Source organism: Phascolarctos cinereus, unplaced genomic scaffold (genome assembly GCF_003287225.1).
Source record: "Phascolarctos cinereus isolate Bilbo 61053 unplaced genomic scaffold, phaCin_HiC Scaffold_4;HRSCAF=312, whole genome shotgun sequence".
In the NCBI taxonomy this organism is placed as follows: Eukaryota; Metazoa; Chordata; class Mammalia; order Diprotodontia; family Phascolarctidae; genus Phascolarctos; species Phascolarctos cinereus.
Genome location: NW_027555847.1, coordinates 271,440,977 through 271,461,070, shown reverse-complemented (window position 1 = coordinate 271,461,070; position 20,094 = coordinate 271,440,977). Strand labels below are relative to the sequence as shown.

The following is a 20,094-nucleotide window of genomic DNA, read 5'->3' as shown; positions in this document are numbered from 1 at the left end:
AGCCTTCATACTTAGCCAACGGGAAAGTGATAATGAGCCAGAAAGAGGAAAAAGGTGGTAGAAACATGAAAAAAGGAGTATCACAGAAGCCAAGGAAGGAGAGAATATCTAGAAGAAACCTTTACAGAGGCAAGTTCTAATAAAGATTGAGGAAAAGGTCATCAGATTTAGCAGCTAGGTGACCATGAACTGAGAAAATTAGCCTCCCCACCTCCTTTGAAATGGGGCACTATAAGTGTGGAATATTACATATTTCCATATGTAGTTGAAGAGTTGGTTTTACTGAACTGCTTTTTCTATCTCTTATAAATTCTTTGTTAGAAAAATTGGGAGGGGAGGAATCGGTTTGGAAGTGATGTAAAAGCAAAAGCTATCAAAAAATAAAAACAAAAAATTGAGGCTTTGGAGAAATTTTGACTGAGTATGGAAGCTGGAAACCACATTATTGTGAGTGGTTCATGAGGAAGTGGACGTAATGAGACTAGACAATACTGTCTAGGAGCTTGCCAATGAAAGAGTATTTAAAGAGATGGCAATAACAGCAACACTGTGCGATGACTGACTTTGTTAGTCTTAGATCTTTTGGGCAATGAAATGATCAAAACAGTTCCAAAAGACACATGATGTTAGCAATATTATGGGAAAATTAATCCATATAAAGGAACATGCTGTTTTCAAATATTGTGTGCATTTGCATATGAATGGTTAATATGATCATTTAAAATATATCTTACCTCCTCATGTAGTCCAGTAAACTCAATGAACTATTTTTTTATAATACTTTGTCAGTGTGTACTTTGAGTTCTGTTTGGTATTTTGCCCACTTTTTCTTTATCTCATCTAGCTAACATATAGCACACAAACAACAATGGTATTATGAACAACAAAAAACATATCAAGCATATGCTAATACCTTTTTCATATTAATAGGATTATAGATTTTATTCTGGAAGGGACCCTGGAAGTTATTGAATCCATCCTCCTCATTTTATCAATAAGGATGCTGAGATCTAGAAAGGTTAAATGACTTGCCCAGGATCATATAAGTAATAAGTGTCTGAGGCAGTATTCAAACCCAGGACTTCCTGACTCCTAGTCCAACACAGTACTATACCAGCTGCCTTTATATTATTTATCAATGGTTTCTTTTTAAATTTACTGTGCCTGTCTTCAGTTGGGGAATTGTGCACTTTTAACATGTGATGGCTGAAAAGTATCTTTTCTGGTTGTTAGATTATCCTTTTAATGAAATATAATCACTAATAATGCAGTCACTAACTTGAAACATTTTACTTGTAGATTTTGCTGAAGAATCCTGCCTTTATGTGTTTAGTTCTATCCACCACCACAGAAGCCTTGATTACTACTGGATTTGCTACCTTTTTACCTAAATATATAGAAAATCAATTTGGAAAGTCATCCAGCTATGCAGCTACCCTTGGAGGTAGAGTTTCCTCCCCATTATATTAACATTATTAGATTTAACTTTATCCTAAAATCATAAGCTAATCTTAAATGTCTTTATTGCTAAAACTTTTAGTTTATACAAATTTTAATGTGGCCCTTGTCAAAATGTCTAAGTGTATAAAAGAAAAGCTTCTATAAAATAGAAATGGAGAGGCAACATGGTATAGTGGATAGACAGTCCAACTTAGGCCTTTGATTAGGGAAAACCTGGTTCAAGTCCCATTTCTGATACACATTGGCTGTGTGACCCTTGCCAAGTCACTTAACCTCTCAGAGATTTCTTTTGGACTATTAAATTGTATGGTAGATGCTGATCTGTTTTGATAGAGGGAATTTCCCCATCTAGAGTTCTTGATATCAATGAAATCACAGGTCTGGATTGAAAAAAAAATTGAGCCAAAGTTAAATTAATAAAACTAAAAGTGGAATAACAAACGTTGGAATAAGAAAGAACCCTAGAGGTCATAGTTTAAGCTTCTCAATTTTAGAGATGAGGTAACTGATATCTAATTTCATTAAGCTTTAATATCTTTGTCACAAATTAAAGGGTTTTTTAAAAATTATTTTATAACTTCTACCTAGCAGTGACAGGTTATTGGATGTTTTGGTGCATTTGGCCTTTTGATAGATGGTTCTTTTAGGGATATAATTTAGCAGAAGGGAGTCTCCAGAATCCTCTTCTCTCCAGAATTACCTTTAAAAAAAAATCTGCTTCCTTTCCTATGACTTTTCTGATTTCTCTCTTGGCTTTTACTTTCCTCTCACATTTCATTTTCCTTTTGTCTCTTCTTTCTTATTCTCTTTCACCCCTTTCTTGTTTTTTTCTTCTACTTTCCCAATTCTGTTGCTTGTCTTTTTGGGGGAGGGAAAGATCTGCCATTGCTAGCTAGTTGAGCAAATGATTTACTTTTTTTCTGAATATCATTGTGAATTGTTTTGTGATTGACTGTGTCTCATTCATATTCTAATGTTGGGCTTTTTTTCTTTTTAGGGATTGTTTTAATACCAGGAGCAGCTCTTGGGCAGATTTTGGGGGGTGTCATTGTTTCCAGGTTCAAAATGTCTTGTAAAGAGGCTATGAAATTTGCAGTACTTTCATCTACAGCATCTTTTTTGCTGACTATGACTCTAATTTTTATGAAATGTCCAAATGAGGCTTTTGCTGGAGTTTTTCAACCATATAAAGGGTAAATATATCTTAATATCTTTTTTGATATTTTAACATCATAGTCCAAAAACATGTTTATTAGTCATCATCAAGTATTTACTAAGTAGGTACTATATGTGTTCAATATTAGATGAAACACTATAAATCATAAGACGTGGCTGCTGCTTTCAAGGAGCTTGAAATCATGTGAAGACAAATCCAATATTTGTGAAGATTTGGAGGATATTAAAAATGATAATGACAGTAACAATAGCAAACATAGCAATTTAAATTTTGTGCTTACTAATTGTACAAGAAAAATTTGGAGAAGAAAGAATTGTATTAGTGTTGTCTTCCCCGCCTTTGATACTTGGGGACTTCAGTGATATCCCATCCTTCCAATCCCTCAACTTCCTTCATAACAGTAATAGTTAATAATAGAGATTTAAGGTTTGTAAAGTGCTTTACAAATATCTCATTTTGTCCTCACAGTAAATCTGTGAGATAGGTGCTATTATTATCTCCATTTTATAGATGGGGAAACTGAAGCTGAGTAACTGAAATTAAGTGACTTTCTCAGGGTCCTATAGCTAGTAAGTGTCTGAGGCCATATTTGAACTCAAGGCTTCAAGCCTGACTCCAGGTTCAGTGCTCTATCCATCATACCACCCATCTGCCTCAACTCTCAAAATCTACACCTTTATTCCATCTTATTGGTATACAAGATTTTTTTATTTTTGACCAGCACCTTTGGTCTACTTCAGTAGGAATTCTAAAATTCCTCTCTGACCAAAACTTCCTATTTGTCCTGACATCTCATTCTTTCTAAACTAATTCATCATTCTCATCATAACTACTGGTCCTTGCAAGGTTCAGTGCCCTTCCAGACCAAGACCCCCTGCCCTGGCCTTTCCTTCCTTCTCAAACTTGGCTCAGGTTATCTGGTTTTGCAGTTATAAAGCCTGTCCTCTTGAATTCATTAACTTCTTCTTTTACTGGTTGTGCCTTGCTAAAACCCATTACTTGGTGACTGCTATCATCTCTTTCTCTACCCTGTTCACCTGTGCTGGAGGAAATCACACAATTGGGCCAACTAGGCCTCCTACAACTGTCCTCTAGTCTCATTACTGCAGGCAGTCCTTTTATTCTTCCCTAATTTACCTTCTATTGTAGTTCCCATGGAAACTGTTTAGAAACTTCTCTCAGGTGTCCTACAGTATCCCATCTTACCCCCTCAGCAGAGGACCTTGCCTCATATTTAACTATAAAAATAGAACATTTGTCCTGAGTTCCTTCTTTTCCCTTTTGTATACCTCAAAACCTTTTTATACCTTCCTTCACCCCATTCTTTGAGAAAGGTGTGACCCTTCTGCTGTCAAAGGCCACTGTTTCTGCTTATTCCCCTGAACTCATCCCTTCTCATCTCCTCCAGGAGATTGTATAACAAAATCCTGTGTAGAATGCTTATTATATTTGCAAGTGACAGAAACCTGAGAGGAATAGCTGACTACTGTAAAGCAAGCTGAAATGTTATCATTAATTAATTATCCCATAACAAAATATAATATAAAATTTGGATTTCCTAAAGCCCACCAACAAGAAATTTATTTGTGGGGCAGCTAGGTGGCACAGTGGATAGAGCTCTGCCCTTGGAGTCAGGAGGACCTGAGTTCAAATGTGACCTCAGACACTTACTCACACTTGCTAGCTGTGTGATCCTGGGCAAGTCACTTAACCCTTATTGCCTCACCAAAAAGGAAAAAAAAAAAGGAATTTATTTGAAGGTGTGCATTCACTGCCTTCTCCAAATGCTATAGTATATACTTTCATGGAACATTCACATACAAGCTTAGAATATTCTCCCTTCCACTGTTCAGAATTCTTGATATTCTAAAATTTTAGGTCAAAGATAGTAAGTTAAAATTTATACCTTATAGAGGATAAATTCAAATGTAGGGAGATATCTATATCTATAGATATATATAGATATAGATATAGATATAGATATAGATATAGATATAGATATAGATATAGATATAGATATAGATATAGATATAGATATAGATATAGATATCTCCCTATATTTGAATATATATGTATATGTACATATATACATATAAATGTACATATACATATATATATATACACACCCCTTATACGTTGGTTCAGATAATATCCTTACAAGTACAAGATGAGGAAGGTCTTACTAGATAGTAATGTCTTTGAAAAAAAATCTATGGGTTTTAATTGAATGATTATAGCAGTGAAGAAAGTCAATATGATCATTGCTTGCATTTAAAAAGGCTTAGAAACCAGGGATATGAGAGAGAGGCCTGATGTACTCTGCCCTGGTCACACCACATGTAAGATATTGTATTTATTCACAGGGCTGTATTTTAGAAAAGCCAGTGATAAACTGGAGAGCCTCTAGAGCAGATAGTCAATATGTATTTATTAAGCACCTGTTATGTTCTGGCACTGTGCTAAAGTGATGGGCATACAAAGAAAGGCAAAAAACAGTTCCTATTTTTCAAGGAGCATGGACTCTAATGTATGATGGGGAAGACAACATGCAGACAACCATGTGATATACAGGACAAATTGGAGATAACAGAAGGGAGGTACTAGAATTAAGGAGAAATCTTCTCATAGAAGATGAAATTTTAGCTTGAACTTGAAGGAAGCAAGAGCATCCAGGAAGTAGCTATGGAGAGGGGAGAGTATTTTAGACATGGGGAACAGTTAGTGAAAATTCCCAGAGTCTAGACATAGCCTGCCTTGTGTGAGAAACAGCAAGAAGGCCTGTGTCACTGGATCACAGGGCATAGGGGAGCAGGAAGTAAAGGTAGAAGAAGACTGGCTAGGTTCGAAAGGATGAGGTTATGAAAGACTTTGAATTCCATACAGAGTCTTGCTCTTAGAGGTGATAGGGAGCCACTGGTATTTATTGAAGAGGGGGAAGTAATATGGTCTGACCTGTGCTTTAGAAAGATTAATTTGACCGCCAAGTGGAGGATGAACTTGAATAGGGAGACTTGAGGCAAGGAGGCAAACAAGAAGTTGGGCATTAGCTCAAGTATGAGATGGTGGAGCGAAGTGCGGACAGACTTGAAGCAGGGAGAGCAGCCATAAAAGCTATTGCAGTAGCCAGTCATGAGGTGATGAAGGCCTACACCAGGATGGTGGCAGTGTCAGAGGAGAGAAGTGAAGTAGATGAGTGATATTACCAAGGTAAAATTGACAGGACATAGCAAAAGACTAGATATTGGGAGGGAGGGTGGTGGTGAGAGAGTGAAAAGTAGAGGGTGATACCTCTGTTCTGAATTTAAATGACTGGGAAGATGGTGGAACCATTGACAGTAATAGGAAAGTTAGAAAGAGGGGAGGGTTTGAGAGGAAAGATGATGAGTTCAATTTTATACATGCTGATTTTCAGATGGCAACAGGACAGCCAGTTTGAGATGTCTAATAGTGATTGGAGACACAAGCCTGGAGGTCAGGAAAGAAATTAGAGCTGGCTGAGTAGATCTGAAAATCAGCTTAGAAATTATCACTGAAACCACAGAAGCTGATGAGATCACCAACTAAAATATATAGAGAAACAAGAGAAGAGGGCCCAGGACAGAGCCCCTGAATGGGGGATACTCATGGTTAGTAGGAGGACATAACTTGGATGAATATCTAGCAAAGAAAATAGAAGATCTGTGAGATAGGTAGGAAGAGAATCAGGATAGAGTAGTGTTATGGAAACCTAGAGATAAGAGGGTTTCAAAGATAGAGGGTAGTCCATAGTGCCAACAGCTACAAAAAAAGGTCAAGGATAAGGATTGGAAAAAGACCATTAGATTTGAGCAAAGATTATTAATCTTTTTTGTTTTTCATGGACCCTGTTGACAGTTGGGTGAGACCTATGGTCATTGGAGAATAATTTTTTTTGAAATTCATAATCAAAAATCATAATCACATTTAAAATTCATAATCAGAATTCATAATCAAAGGAAATGCTGAATCACAGTTAAAAGTTAGTGAAAATAAAGATGTAATTTTTTTCCCACTGGACCCTCTGAAGTCTCTTGGTCCAGGAGCCCTGGTAAATGGTAAAGGAGTCTCATAGTCATGAGGATTTGTTGAAAAAAGTTGATGATGTTTAATCTGGAGAAGATAAGATATTGTGGTATATGATAACTGTCTTCAGGCACTTGAAAGAAAAGAAATTAGTAGACTGGTTTTTGGCCTCAGAGGGCAGCCTGTTTCATAGGAACATTGAGTGGGAGTTGTAAAGAAGAAATTTAGCCTTGATTTTAAGAAAAAAAAATGTCTTAACAATTAGACATACCCCAAAGTGGAATGGACTGCATTGGGAAGTAATGAATTCCCTCTGATGGGAGGTCTTCAAGTAAAGCTGGACATCTACTTGGTCAGGTATGTAATAGAGGATTTTATTTTTCAGGTAGAGATCAGACTAGGGGATTGCTTTTTTTTAGTTGTTTTTCAGGTTTAGACTGAATTGGAAGTGTCTTCTAAGTCTGAAATTCAGTGATTCTGTGCTTCTGTGGTACTTTGGAGAAATATTAACTTCAGTACACATCAACAAATTGTTCATCTGGGGGCAGCTAGGTGGTGCAGTGGATAGAGCACTGGCCCTGGATTCAGGAGGATCTGAGTTCAAATGTGAAACACTTACTAGCTGTGTGACCCTGGGCGAGTCACTTAACCCCATTGCCTAGCCAAAAAAAAAAACCCAAAACAAATTGTTCATCAATAATGGGAAATTTGTTCAATCGGATATTTAATGTATATTCAGAAATTTAGTTCTAAGAACTCCTAAGTGTCATTCATACAATACAGTAATGTCTACAAAGGTATTCATACAGAGGGAATTGGATAGAGCCAAAGTTTCCATGACAGAGAGAGGATCAGCACTCAGACACCCACAGACAGACAGACAGACACTCACACATACACACACACACACACACACACAGAGCAAAAGAGAATTAGATGCTGCAATAACTGAAAAATATATATTATATATATATTTTTTCCAATTAAACAGTTTTCTTTACACTTCTCCCTCTCCAACTGAACAGTAAAAAGAAAAAGAAAACCCACCTAAATTATGCATAGTCAAGCAAAACAAATTCCCACCTTGGCTATCATTCTTCATTTTTGAATCCATCACTTGTCTGTCAGAAAGTGGATAGCATGTTTCATCTTTAATCCTTTGGAATCATGGTTCATCATTGCATTAATCAGAGTCCTAAAGCTTTCAAATTTATTTTTCTTTATAATATAATTGTCCTTCTATAGATTGTCATTCTAGTTCTTCTAGCTTCATTCTGTATCAGTTCATAGTGGCATTCTCAGTTTCTCCTAAAACGCTTCATTTTGTTATTTCTTAGGGCACAATAATATTCCATTGCATCATGCATTGTAACTTGTTTAGCCGTTCGTCATTAGATGGGCAGTTCTTTAGTTCTGTGCCACCACAAGAAAAGCTTCTAGAAGTACTTTTGTACCTGTGGGTCCCTTTCTTATTTCTTTAATCTCTCAGCCTACTAGTGATATAGCTGGGTCAGTTGGTGTACCTAGTTTAGTAACTTTTGGGGCATATTTCCGAATTGCAGCTCCACCAACAGCATTAGTGAGCAAGCTTGTTTCTCACAGCCCCTCCAAAGTTTGTCATTTTCCTCTTTCGTCAACTTTGCCAATCTGACAAGTGGTGAGATGAAACACCATAATTGTTCTAATTTGCAATTCTCTAGTTATTGGTTATGTGAAGTATTTTAATATGGTTGTTGATAGCTTTGTATTTCTTCATTTGAAGACTGTTATATGTTTTGACCATTTATCAATTGAAGAATGGTTATCATTCTTATATATCTGAATCATTTCTTATATATCTTGGGTATGACACCATTATTGGAGAAGCGTGCTGTGAAGATTTTTTTCCCTAGTTACTTGTTTCTTTTCTAATTTTAACTGCATTTGTTTTGGTTGTACAAAGCCTTTTTAATTTTATATAATCAAAATTGTCTATTTGATCTCTTGTGAACCTCTCTGTCTCTTGGTTGGCTGTGAACTCTATCCCTATTAGAAAGATTATACACTATGACCAGATTGGATTTATACCAGAAATGCAGGGTTAGTTCAATACAAGAAAGTCTGAAACTGAATAAGCCATAGTATAACAAATAATTTAAACCATATTTTTATATAAATAGATGTTGAAAAAGGTTTTGAGAAAACTTTTTTGTAAAGGTAATTTCTTTCTTCTTCTAATTTGCTTGTGACATCACCTTTTATGTTTAAGTAATGTATCCATTTGTAGTATATCTTATGAAATATTGCTCTGTACTTAATTTCGTCCAGACTCCTTTCCAGTTTTCTCAGCAGTTTTTGCCAACTAGTGTGTTCTTACTCCAGTAACAGGTCTTTGGATTTGTTGAACAATATGCAACTGTGTCTGTTTGCCTCTCTATGTTATGCATCTGATTTGTTCCATGGACCTACTTGTATTTATTAATTAGTACCAAATCATTTTAACGATTACTACTTTGAAATATAGTTTGAGATCTGGTACTGCTAGACCTCTTTCCTACTTATTTTTCTTTGCTTCCCTTGAGATTCTTAATCCTTTATTCTACCACAGGAACTTTATTATTTTTCTAGCCCTATAAAATAATCCATTAGTATCTTGATTGGCCTGGTACTGAATAAGTAAGTTAGTTTAGGAGTGTTGTCATTTTTTTTTATATGGGCCCAACCTATTCATGAGCAATTAGTAGTTCTACAAGTATTTAGATCTATATTCAAAACATTTTACAGTTGGATTCATGCAATCCCTCAATATGACTTGATAGGTACATTGCTAAATATTTCGTGTGTCCTTTAGTTATTTTTTAATAGGATTTCTCTATCTCTGCCTGTTGTTTTTTATATAATCAAAATTTTCCATTTTACCTTCTGTAGTCCTCTCTATTCTGATTGGTCATGAACTTTTCCCTAATTCATAGATATGACTGATTATTTCTTCCTTACACCTCTAATTTGTTTATGTTATCACCTTTTATGTCTAAGTCATGTACTCATTTGAAGCTTGTTTTAATATACCTAGAGAGCTGATGGGTTATACCTAGTTTATGCCAGACTACTTTCCAGTTTTTCCAATAGTTTTTGTTGAATGGTGAATTCTTGCTCCAATACCTGGTATTTGGGAAATAGAAAACACGAAGCTATTGTACTTGTTTGTTTCCATATATTCTGTACATTGTGTACCTAATTTATTCCACTGATCAGCATACCTATTTCTTACCCAAAACAAAATTGTTTCGATGATTATAACTTTGTAGGATAGTTTCAGATTTGGTATTACAAAGCCCCTTTCCTTCCTATTTTTTTTTCATTATTTTTCTTTAGATTCTTGACCTTTCATTCCTCCAAATAAACTCTGTTATTTTTTTCTAGTTCCATAAAGTAATTCCTGACAAACTGGCCTTTTTGCTCTTCCTAAACCATAGTGCTTGGACTCCCATTTCTGTATCTTTGTACTGACTGTCCGCTATGCCTAGAATACTTTCTACCTCTTGAAATCTCTCGTTTCTAAGACTCTGTTCCCCTCTCCTACATACCTACCCAGTTGCTAGTCCCTTCAAGGTTACCTTTTATCTATTTTTTACCTAAATAACATACATGTTATCACTTTCATTAGAATATAAGTTCCTTCAGTTCAAGGGACATTTCCCTTTTGTCTTTCCATCCCTATTATCAAGCACAGTGCCTGGCACATAGTAGATGCTTAGCCAATTCTTCTTGATTGAATTTTTGATCATTAATTCAATCAGAGAATGATAGATTTAAAATCAGAAGTTACCTAAGAAGCTGTCTAATCCAGTCTCTTACTAAAGGAACTGAAGTACAGAGAAGTTAAATGGCTTTGCCAAAGTTACATAGGTAATCATCACAGGTAAAATTTGAACTCAGGTCCTCTAACTCCAGAGCCAGTGCCTTTACTGCTATATCATATGCTACAGCCTGATTATGCAACCCTTTTTATTAATTAAAAGAGTCTATGTATCCAGTAAATAAAATGTAAACAAATCTTTTTTTCTTTAGAGTAGTGTCAAGCTTATTAATAGAAATCCTTACAGTAAAAGCATGACTGTTCTGTAGTGATCTCATTTTTAGATGGACACCTACATTTTAAAGTGACCATTAACTTATAAAACAGAGATTCAATTTGTTTCTTACAGAGCAGAAAGCATAGGAAACATCACAGCCCCTTGTAATTTGAGGTGTAATTGCTCTCGCTCATTTTATTATCCTGTCTGTGGAAGAGACAGTCTCCAGTATTTCTCTCCCTGCATTGCAGGTTGTACGTCTTCAAATACAATAGAGCATCAAAAGGTAATTCATTTTTAAAATATTTCTTCAGCATCAGTGAGGAACCTATCTTTTCAGGATATTTCTGGAGCTCAGGATCTACCAAATTTATGTAGAAATATATTTTGATTCGTTTTTTTTTAATTTACCTTTCTTCTTTTTAGAAGCATACCTTTGTTATGTAATATTTCCAAAGCCATATTATAGAGCAACAAGTTGAAAGTAGTAATGCAGGAGAGTAGGTTTTCAAAATGGGATTATTTTCTTCTGACCAGGTTTCCAACATTAGGAACATTAACAGCAATTAGTCAGTCTATAAGTATTTATTATGTACCAGGCACTGTACTAAGCACTGAGAATACAAAGAAAGCCAGAAGACAGTCCCTGTTCTGAAGGAGTTCACAGTCTAATGGGGGAGACAACATGCAAATAGCTATAAGATATATATTGGATAAATTAGAGATAATCAATAGAGGGATACTAGATACTAGCATTAAGTGGCATCAGGAAAAGATTCATGTAGAAGGTGGGATTTTAGCTGAGATTTGAAGGAAACCAGGAAAGCCAAAAGGTGGAGATTATGAGAGAGAGCATTACAGGCTTAGGTGAGAAATTCATGTTTGATCCTATAGATGATAGGGAGCCATTGGATTTTACTGGCTGTGTGTATGTGTGTGTGTGTTTGTGTGTGTATAAGAGGGCTGATATGGTCAGACCTATTCTTAGGAAAATCTCTTTGACAGCTGAATGGAGGACAGATTGGAATAGGGACAGATTTGAGGCAGGGAGATCAATTAGAAGGTCATTGCAATCAACTAGTTAAAAGGTCATAATGGCCTGTAACATGTTAGTAACTGTGTGAGTTGAGATAAAGGGATAATATGAGAGATGTAAAGGAAGAGATAACAAAACTTGACAACAAATTGAATATAGGGTGTGTTACTATATTCCCTATGTCTCTAAGATATGATGCAGTCTCCACAGCCTCACATTTAAAGTCTATTTGGAACCACTGAAAATTTTAAGCAGGGAAGTGACAATATCAAACATCTGCCTTAGAAAGATTATTTGGTAACTTGAGTGGAGAATGGTTTGGAGATGGGAGAGTCTGAAAGAAGGAGTCCATTTAGAAGACAGTTATAGTAGCTCGGGCAAGATATAAGGGCTTGGATTTGAGTATTGGCTATATGGCTAGAAAAAAAGGGATAGTTGCAAGGGATCTTGTGGAAATAGAACCAACAAGTCCAGATAAATGATTACATGTAGGAAGTAAAGCAGAGCAGAAAGTCAAGGATAATTCTGAGCTTGCTAAAGTAGGGTAACTTGAAAGTTAGTAGTGCTCTCAATAGAAATAAGGAAGTTTGGAGGAGACATTAGTTGAAGGAATGTGGATAGGGCATGGGAATGAATTCCATTTGGGAAATGTTGGGTTTGAAATATCTGTAGTACATCAAAATAGAGATATCTAAGCAAACAATTGTTAACGTGGATCTAGAATTAGGAGAGAAATAGAGTGTATATATAGGACTGGGAATAGTCTGCATTGAAATGATTGAGGTCATGGAAACTGATGAGATCATCGAGAGACTATAAAGAAGAGAAGTGAAAGGAGGAAGAGAGGAAAGGATAGGCCAGGACAGAAGAGGATCCAGGATAGAGACTTGGGGAAGAGCCAGGTTGTGGTACACTACATGGACATTATTCATTGACACTTCTAATTCCTCCCACCCCTCAGTACACTCTTAGGCCATTACCCCTACTCCACCTTTATTTTCCTCCTTCTCTAATCTTGACCCTATAGTTAGTCACTTCTCCTCTGCATCGTCCTTGGTTCTCAATTTCCTCAACCCCTTGTCCTGTTGCCATTCATCACTTGTCAGACTTCCCTGGATTCCTCCCACCATCTGCCTTCTCTGTCCCAGCTCATACAGCTGCACACAGCTATAGTGGCTAGATAGATGTATTATAAATTTGTGTGATCTAGCTTCAACTGGGCCCTGACTGTTGCAAGGGAATCCTTTTATTGTTCTCTAATTGATTCCCTCTCAAACCCCACAAAAACTATTCAGAATGTTTTCATTTCTTCTCAAGCCTCCCACAATCCTCTTCTCTCACCTTACTCATCTGAGGACCTCATCTCTTATTACTTTACTGATAAAAATTGAGTCCATTTCGATTTCTAATTATCCTATTCTCTTCATTTCAAAACATCTCGTCATCTCCCAGTCTCTCTTTCTTTCCCTTACCCTGACAGAGGTTGCTCTTCCCCTTGCCAAATATAAATCTTCTGTGTGTACCCTTGATCCCACTGTTTCCTGTGGTCTCCAGTAATTGCGATTTTAATTCATTCTTTCATTCTCTTTTTTTTCTTTCTGTCTATATATCTCACTGTCTCTGTCTGCTTCTCCCCTTCACTACTTACTTTTAACATGCCCATGTCTCCCCATCCTTAAAAAAAAAAAACCACACACTTCATTAGGCCCTCCCATTCTTTAAGCTGTCATATTATATCTTTCCTCCCTTCCTCAAGCCAAACTCCTTGAAAAATCTGCCTGTACCTGCTGTCTTTTCTTCATCTCTTACCAATTACTTCTCAACCCTTTGCAGTATAGCTTCAACCCTTATTACTCAGTTGAAACTGTTTTCTCCAAAGTTACCAATAACCCCTTAATTGCCAAATCTGGTCTTTTTTCCCCCAGCCTTATTTGTTGCTTTTAACACTATTGGCTATTCTCTTGTCTCTAGGTTTTTGCAATATTACACTCATCTGATTCTCCTCTTACTTATCTAATCAGGTTTTTTTTTTCTAGCCTCTCTTCTTAATCTTTGTTGACCTTATCAGCTCCCATGAGTCTAATTATAATCCCTATTCCAGTTGTCAAAAATCTATATATCCAGCCCCAGTCTCTCCTCTGAGCTTTGGTCCTTCATCATCAATTGCCAGTGGAATATCAAGCTGGATGTTCCATAGACATCTCAAAGTGAATATGTCCAAAACAGAAATTATCTTGCCTGCCTTTCTACCCCTTCCCATCCCCACTTGTTTTTTCGAACTTCCGTATTTCTGTCAAGGAACCACAATTCTTATAAGTCTGCTAGGTTCATAACCCTAGTGTTAGTCCTTGATTCTTCATTCTTATTCACCCCTCATATATAAGAAGTTGCCAAATCTTGCCATTTCTGCCTCCACATCTCTATTATATGACCCCTTCTCCCACAACTACTACCTTAGTTCAGGTCCTCATAAACTCTTACCTAGATTATTTCAATGACATCCTAATTATTTTCTCTGTCTCAAATCACCCCCTATTCCAGTCCATCCTCTGTACTACTGCCAAAATAGTTTTCTTTAGGCACAGATCTGACCATCTTACTTCATGTTCAATTTATTAGCTCCCTATTAACTCCAGGGTAAAATATAAATTCCTCTGTTTAGCTTTTAAGACCATTCACAATCTTTCCCCAACCTATTTTGATAGGCCAATTTTATATTAGTCTTCCTCTCACACACTTTAAATTCTTCCAAACTCATCTCTCTGTTCCTCATACATTATATTTTATTGCCTATCTCCATGCTTTTGAAAAGTTATTCCTTATTCCTGATATTCTCACTCTTCACCCCCACTTTATAGAATTTTTTCTTCCTTCAAAACATAACAAGCACCAAGTTCTACATGAGTCCTTTCTTGATCTTCCCCCAACTACTACTGCCTTGCCTCTCAAACTGCGTTGTAGTCTACTACCTCATATTTCTCTTTTTTTTTTTTGGCTAGGCAATGGGGTTAAGTGACTTGCCCAGGGTCACACAGCTAGTAAGTGTTATGTGTCTGAGGCTGGGTTTGAACTCAGGTCCTCCTGAATTCAGGGCCAGTGCTCTATCCACTGCGCCACCTAGCTGCCCCTCATATTTCTAACTTTTAATAATTATTCTGTATGTACTCATATGTATTTGTTGGCTCCCCCATTAGAAAGTAAGATCCTTATAGGATATTAGAGGTTATTGATTCTAACCCTTTAGTGTCTGAGGTAGGATTTGAACTCAGGTCTTTCTGACTCCAAGCCCAGTGTTCTATACCTGTGACATTTAGCTGTCTCCTTTTGAGTAGGGATTTTATCATTTACTAAATTTGTATTTCTAGTACTTAGCACAGTGCCTGATACAGAGTAGTTCTTAATAAATACTTGTCAATTGATGGACTAATTGCTTCAGCAAAGAGGATTGATAAGGATAAGAACCATGAGAGCACATTGTCCCAAAAACCAAGATCTGCAAGCATATCTACCAGTGGTTGAGACTACTAGTTATTGTGGAGATCGGATAGGGAGAGGACTGGGAAAAGGCAGTTAAGAAGTCTTTGGCAGCCTTGGAGAGAGCAACTTTAGTGTAACACTGGAGTTGCAGACCAAATTGCAGAGTTATAGATCATAGAATCTCAGACTTGAGAAGAATCTCCACATCAATTTGGTGCAACTCTTATATGAACAAAACTCCCCACTAAACACTGAACAACTAGCTCTCCAGCCTTTTCATGAAGACCTCCATTACTCTCCAAGACAACCTCTTCTAGTTTTGAATAGCTCTCATTTGCCTTTCTGCAACTTCTACTCATTGTTCCTAGCTCTTTTCTCTAGGGTCAAGCAAGTATTTCTTCTGTATTATAAACTTTTTGATGTTCAGAACACATTGCCCTCCCTAAAAAACAATACCAAGAATTTAAGGATAGTGCTCCACATGTTGTCTGTCCTGGTATAGTGGCACTATCATATCCATTATCTTAGACACTGTTACCTCTCCTAATGCACCTTAAACATTTCACTCCTTATTTTTGATTCTCATATCACTTTACTCCCTGGTCATCTCCTCTCTAGACACCTTGCTGCTCAGACCACAGACCATGCCCTGGAGGGCTTGATGCTCTCATTTCTAGAACTACCGTCCTGGGGCCTCACTATGCTGATAACCACTATGTTAAGATAGGTCAGCTCCAGCAAGGCCTCATTTTATTTCCTGGACATCTCCTGAATATCCTCCATGCTACACCTCCCCCCCTTAATTTTCATAATTATACTATCTCCTACCTTTGTTCCCCATTCTGTTACCACTCATGGTTTGACAAACCCCAACATTGGATTATGCCCACCATCTGTGTTTGCTTCCACTCACCTCCTGTTAAACAGAGCTACAAGAAGTCACACCTTCTTGTTGACTTGGTCCACTACAAAGTTATGTGATCTAATCTCAACTGGGCTGTACTAGTATATCAAAGCAATCCCTTTCTTCCTCTCAAATGGATTTTTCTATCCCGTTTTCCACAATGGCTATTTCAATTTCTTCTCAAACTTCTGACAGCACATCCTTCCCCTCTCACATGAGCACTTAACTTTATACTTTACTGGAAAATTGAAACCATTTACTGTGAGCTCAACCCTTCTACTTATACCTTTAAACCCATCTCCTCCCCTCTTCTCTATCATCTTGCTACCACTTTGATCACACCTCTCTCTCATCTTAAGTCTTTCCCTACCTATTGATTCTTCGACTTAATGTCTACAAATACAGCCTTGTTTCTAAATTTTTAAAAAACTCTCACTGCATCCTTCTTTTTTCAGGCAAACTCATTGAAAAAGCTGTCTATACCCATTGCCTTCATGTCCTTTACTCCTTACTTTCTTCTAAACCCTCTGATATCTGACTTCTGGTCTTATTATTCAACTGAAATTGTTTCTCCAGTGTTATGCATAATTTTCTAATTTCTAATCTAATGACCTTTTTTTCAGTTCTTATCCTTCCTGGCCTCTCTACATCATTTGATACTGTTGACCACCTTCTTATACTAGATCAGAAGTTCTAAATCTTATATTTGTATTATGGTTCCCTTCGGTAGACTGATGAGTCAGACCTAGTGAAGCCAATGGACCCCTTCTGAAAATGTTTTTGAATACTTAAATACATCCCAATATTCTTTCATGGGATTTCAGCAGCTCCCTTGGATTTATTATCATATATTTGTAGTTGACTCTGAGAACTATTATTTCTAGCCTTAGTATCCCTTGTGAGCTCTAGTCCTACATCACCAACTGACTACTGGACAAATAAAACTAGATGTCCCATAGACATCTAAAATTCAACATGTTTAAATCTGAAAATTGTTATCTTTCCCCCAAAACCTACCCATCTTCCAAACTTTCCTTTGTCAAAAATTCCACAATCTTTACATTTACCCAGTTTCAGAATCTTAGTGCCATCTTCAACTTCTTACTCTCACTCACCCCACATAGCCAAGTAGTCAGTTAGTAGACATTTATGAAGAGCCTACTGTGTGCCAGACCTGTGCTGAGCACTGAAGATACAAATATGAAAAAGAAAGATAGTACTCAGGGAGCCCACAATCTAATGAGAGAAGAAAACACACAAAAGGAAGTTGAAAAGAGCATGATGAAGAAGTTCACAAGAGTGCAGCTGGATTGGAAAAAAACTATCCTGGGAAGTCACCTTAAATGGAGGTTCTAGAGGAGCTCATCCCTCCACCATCCAGAGGAGTAGAAGATATTGGGAGGTGAGAATACTACATCTGAGGCCATCTTGCAGGATGATGAGGTTCTTATGGTCAGGCACGAGGGAAGAACAGTCTCATGGAGTGCAGCAAGGTGGGAAATGAAGAGTTTACCAATTCATTTTTATCTCTATGGCTCTTGCTACCCACCTCTTCTCTCCACTCACCCAGCAATCGCTTCAGACTTAATGCATTTGATTTCCCTCCACACCCTCTATGGTCCATCCATACTGGATTTCTGTTCCTCATACAAGACATATAATCTCCTGTCTCAGTGCTTATCCATTTGGAGTTTATTGTGTGGTATAGATGCTAGACTAATACTATTTTCTATTAAACTAATTCCAACTTTCCCCAGCACTTCTTATTGATAGGGAATCCCTCCCACAATGTTTTGTATTCTTAGATTTAGTTAACTACTGTGTTTTATTTCTTTTGGGCTTTGGTTATCTAATCTGTGTGACTCATATATGTTTCTCTTGATATAACCAGTACCAAATAGATTTGATTACTGCTTTGTGATATACTTTGAAATGGGCTACCTTCATTTCTACATCTTTTTTTCATTATTTCTAGCTAGGCCTTTTGTGCCTCCAAGTGAATTGTTACTACTTTTTCTAATTATATAATTTCATTATGTGATTGCTATAACACTAAATATGTAAATTAATTTAAATAGTAACCATAAACAATTGCTATCTCTTGAACTACTTGTCATCCTTAATTTTTGTAAAAAGCATTTTGTATTTGTATGTAAGTATAAGGATTGGATTAAATTATCACACCCCATTTTAGTCTTGATACCTCATCTAGATGAGAATGTGTCTCACTCAATCACTCATAGGCCTTGGACTAAATACCAAAGGGTCGTTAAACTAGAATGATGTTATATATAAAAATCATGTTCCGACAGGCTGAGGAAATTTGGCTGCATCCCCAAGGATTGTCTCTAAAAGGGTCAAATTTGTTGAGAAAGAATTAATTCCAGAAATTGGAGTATGAAATTCTAGCTGGAAGGCTCCTGTCTAGGAGGAAAGACAGGCTTTGGCTTTGGCCTTGGCCAGGTTTCCTTCCCCTCTTTTGTTGGAGGAGGACGTTGCCAGCTTAAAAGATACAGAGAATTTGGACTTTTCATTTTACCATCGGTGTCTTAATGATGTCCCAGGATCAGCTAGAAGTAGTATTTGTATTTGTATCAAGTGCTGAGGATATACGGGTGCAGATTCACCCTGCTTAAGGAGAACTTCTTGAACACCCTACAAATGAGAGAGTTCCTGCTACCAGGAACTATAAGATAACCCTTTGCTACATATGCCCACTTTTCCCTAGACTCTGAAATAGAGAACTTTTCTTTAGCACTTTCTAAAGGTAATGCTAAGTGCTTTAGATACAAATGCAAGCAAATGAGATAGTATTGCCTTCAGGGAGCTTTCATTTTAATGAGGAAGACAGCACATAAAAGGGAGCTGAAAAAGAGTGGAATGAGGGGACTTAAGTGATGTGGTGATCTGGTGTTGGCTGGGAAGTAGTGGAAGGCCTGGTTCCAGCTAGATAACATAAAATCTCACCTATCAAAAGCCTACCTCTCAAGAGTAGAGTCCTGGGTTTCAGTGTATGTGTGTGTGGAGGTAAGGAAAGAGGAGAAGGCAAGATGAGGATTATGACCAGAATGTAGAAAGCACGGTAAAGCGATGGTCAAGATCTGTAGTTTTGGAACTCAGTGGCTGCATTTCTGGGTTTATTAAACTTGAGATTCCTCACTACCAATAGCATATAGATTCTTTTGATTTTTAATTCCAATATGTCTGAGAAGTTTCCTTATATTATTTTTTAAAATTTAATCTTTTTCTGATGTTTTCCAAGAGAACAGTAATTCTGCAATTATATGACAATCTTTGATCTTCAAGGTCAAGTTGTTTGGCTTATAGAGAGGGCGGGAAGGAGATAGGGAGGAAAGGAGAGAGAGAGAGAGAGAGAGAGAGAGAGAGAGAGAGAGAGAGAGAGAGAGAGAGAGAGAGAGAGAGAGAGAGAGAGGAGAGAAGATATTACAGTTTAAGGGTAAGAATAGAAACATTTTTAAAGTAAATTTTTTATTGATATCTTTTGTTTCTTATATCATTGTCACTATCTCAAGTGTCACTTCCCCTTCCTAAGGGCCATACTATATAACAAATAGTATTTTTTTAGTGAGGAAGAAAAAGCAACACAACTAATCAATCCATAGAAAAAAATCCAGAAGACATGTGCAATGTATAATATTTATGGACCCCCTACTTCCACAAAGGATTGAGTTGAGGGGTATCTTATAATATCTCTTCATTTGAATTCTGGTTGATCTTTATACTTTTGTTACATTTACTTTGGATTTTTGGAGTGTAGTTGTTCTTTCTATTTACATTGTTGTAGTTACTGTATGTATTATTTTCTTACCTCTGCTTACTTCATTATGTACCAGTTTATAAAGATTTTTCCATGCTTCTCTGTAATCATCACATGCATTATTTCTTACAGCACAGTAATGTTCTATTATATTTATGTACCACA

The 20,094-nt window shown here is 36.8% G+C and overlaps 1 protein-coding gene across 1 annotated transcript in view; it reads left to right on the top strand.

The window, feature by feature from the left end:
* Nucleotides 1-20,094, top strand: part of LOC110199243 (solute carrier organic anion transporter family member 4C1-like) — a 111,699-nt gene that overhangs the window by 52,397 nt on the left and 39,208 nt on the right. The window contains exons 7-9 of the mRNA XM_020973998.2: nucleotides 1,300-1,444; nucleotides 2,459-2,654; nucleotides 10,867-11,020. Of these exons, the coding sequence (XP_020829657.1) occupies nucleotides 1,300-1,444; nucleotides 2,459-2,654; nucleotides 10,867-11,020 (495 nt within the window). The remainder of the gene's footprint in view (nucleotides 1-1,299; nucleotides 1,445-2,458; nucleotides 2,655-10,866; nucleotides 11,021-20,094) is intronic.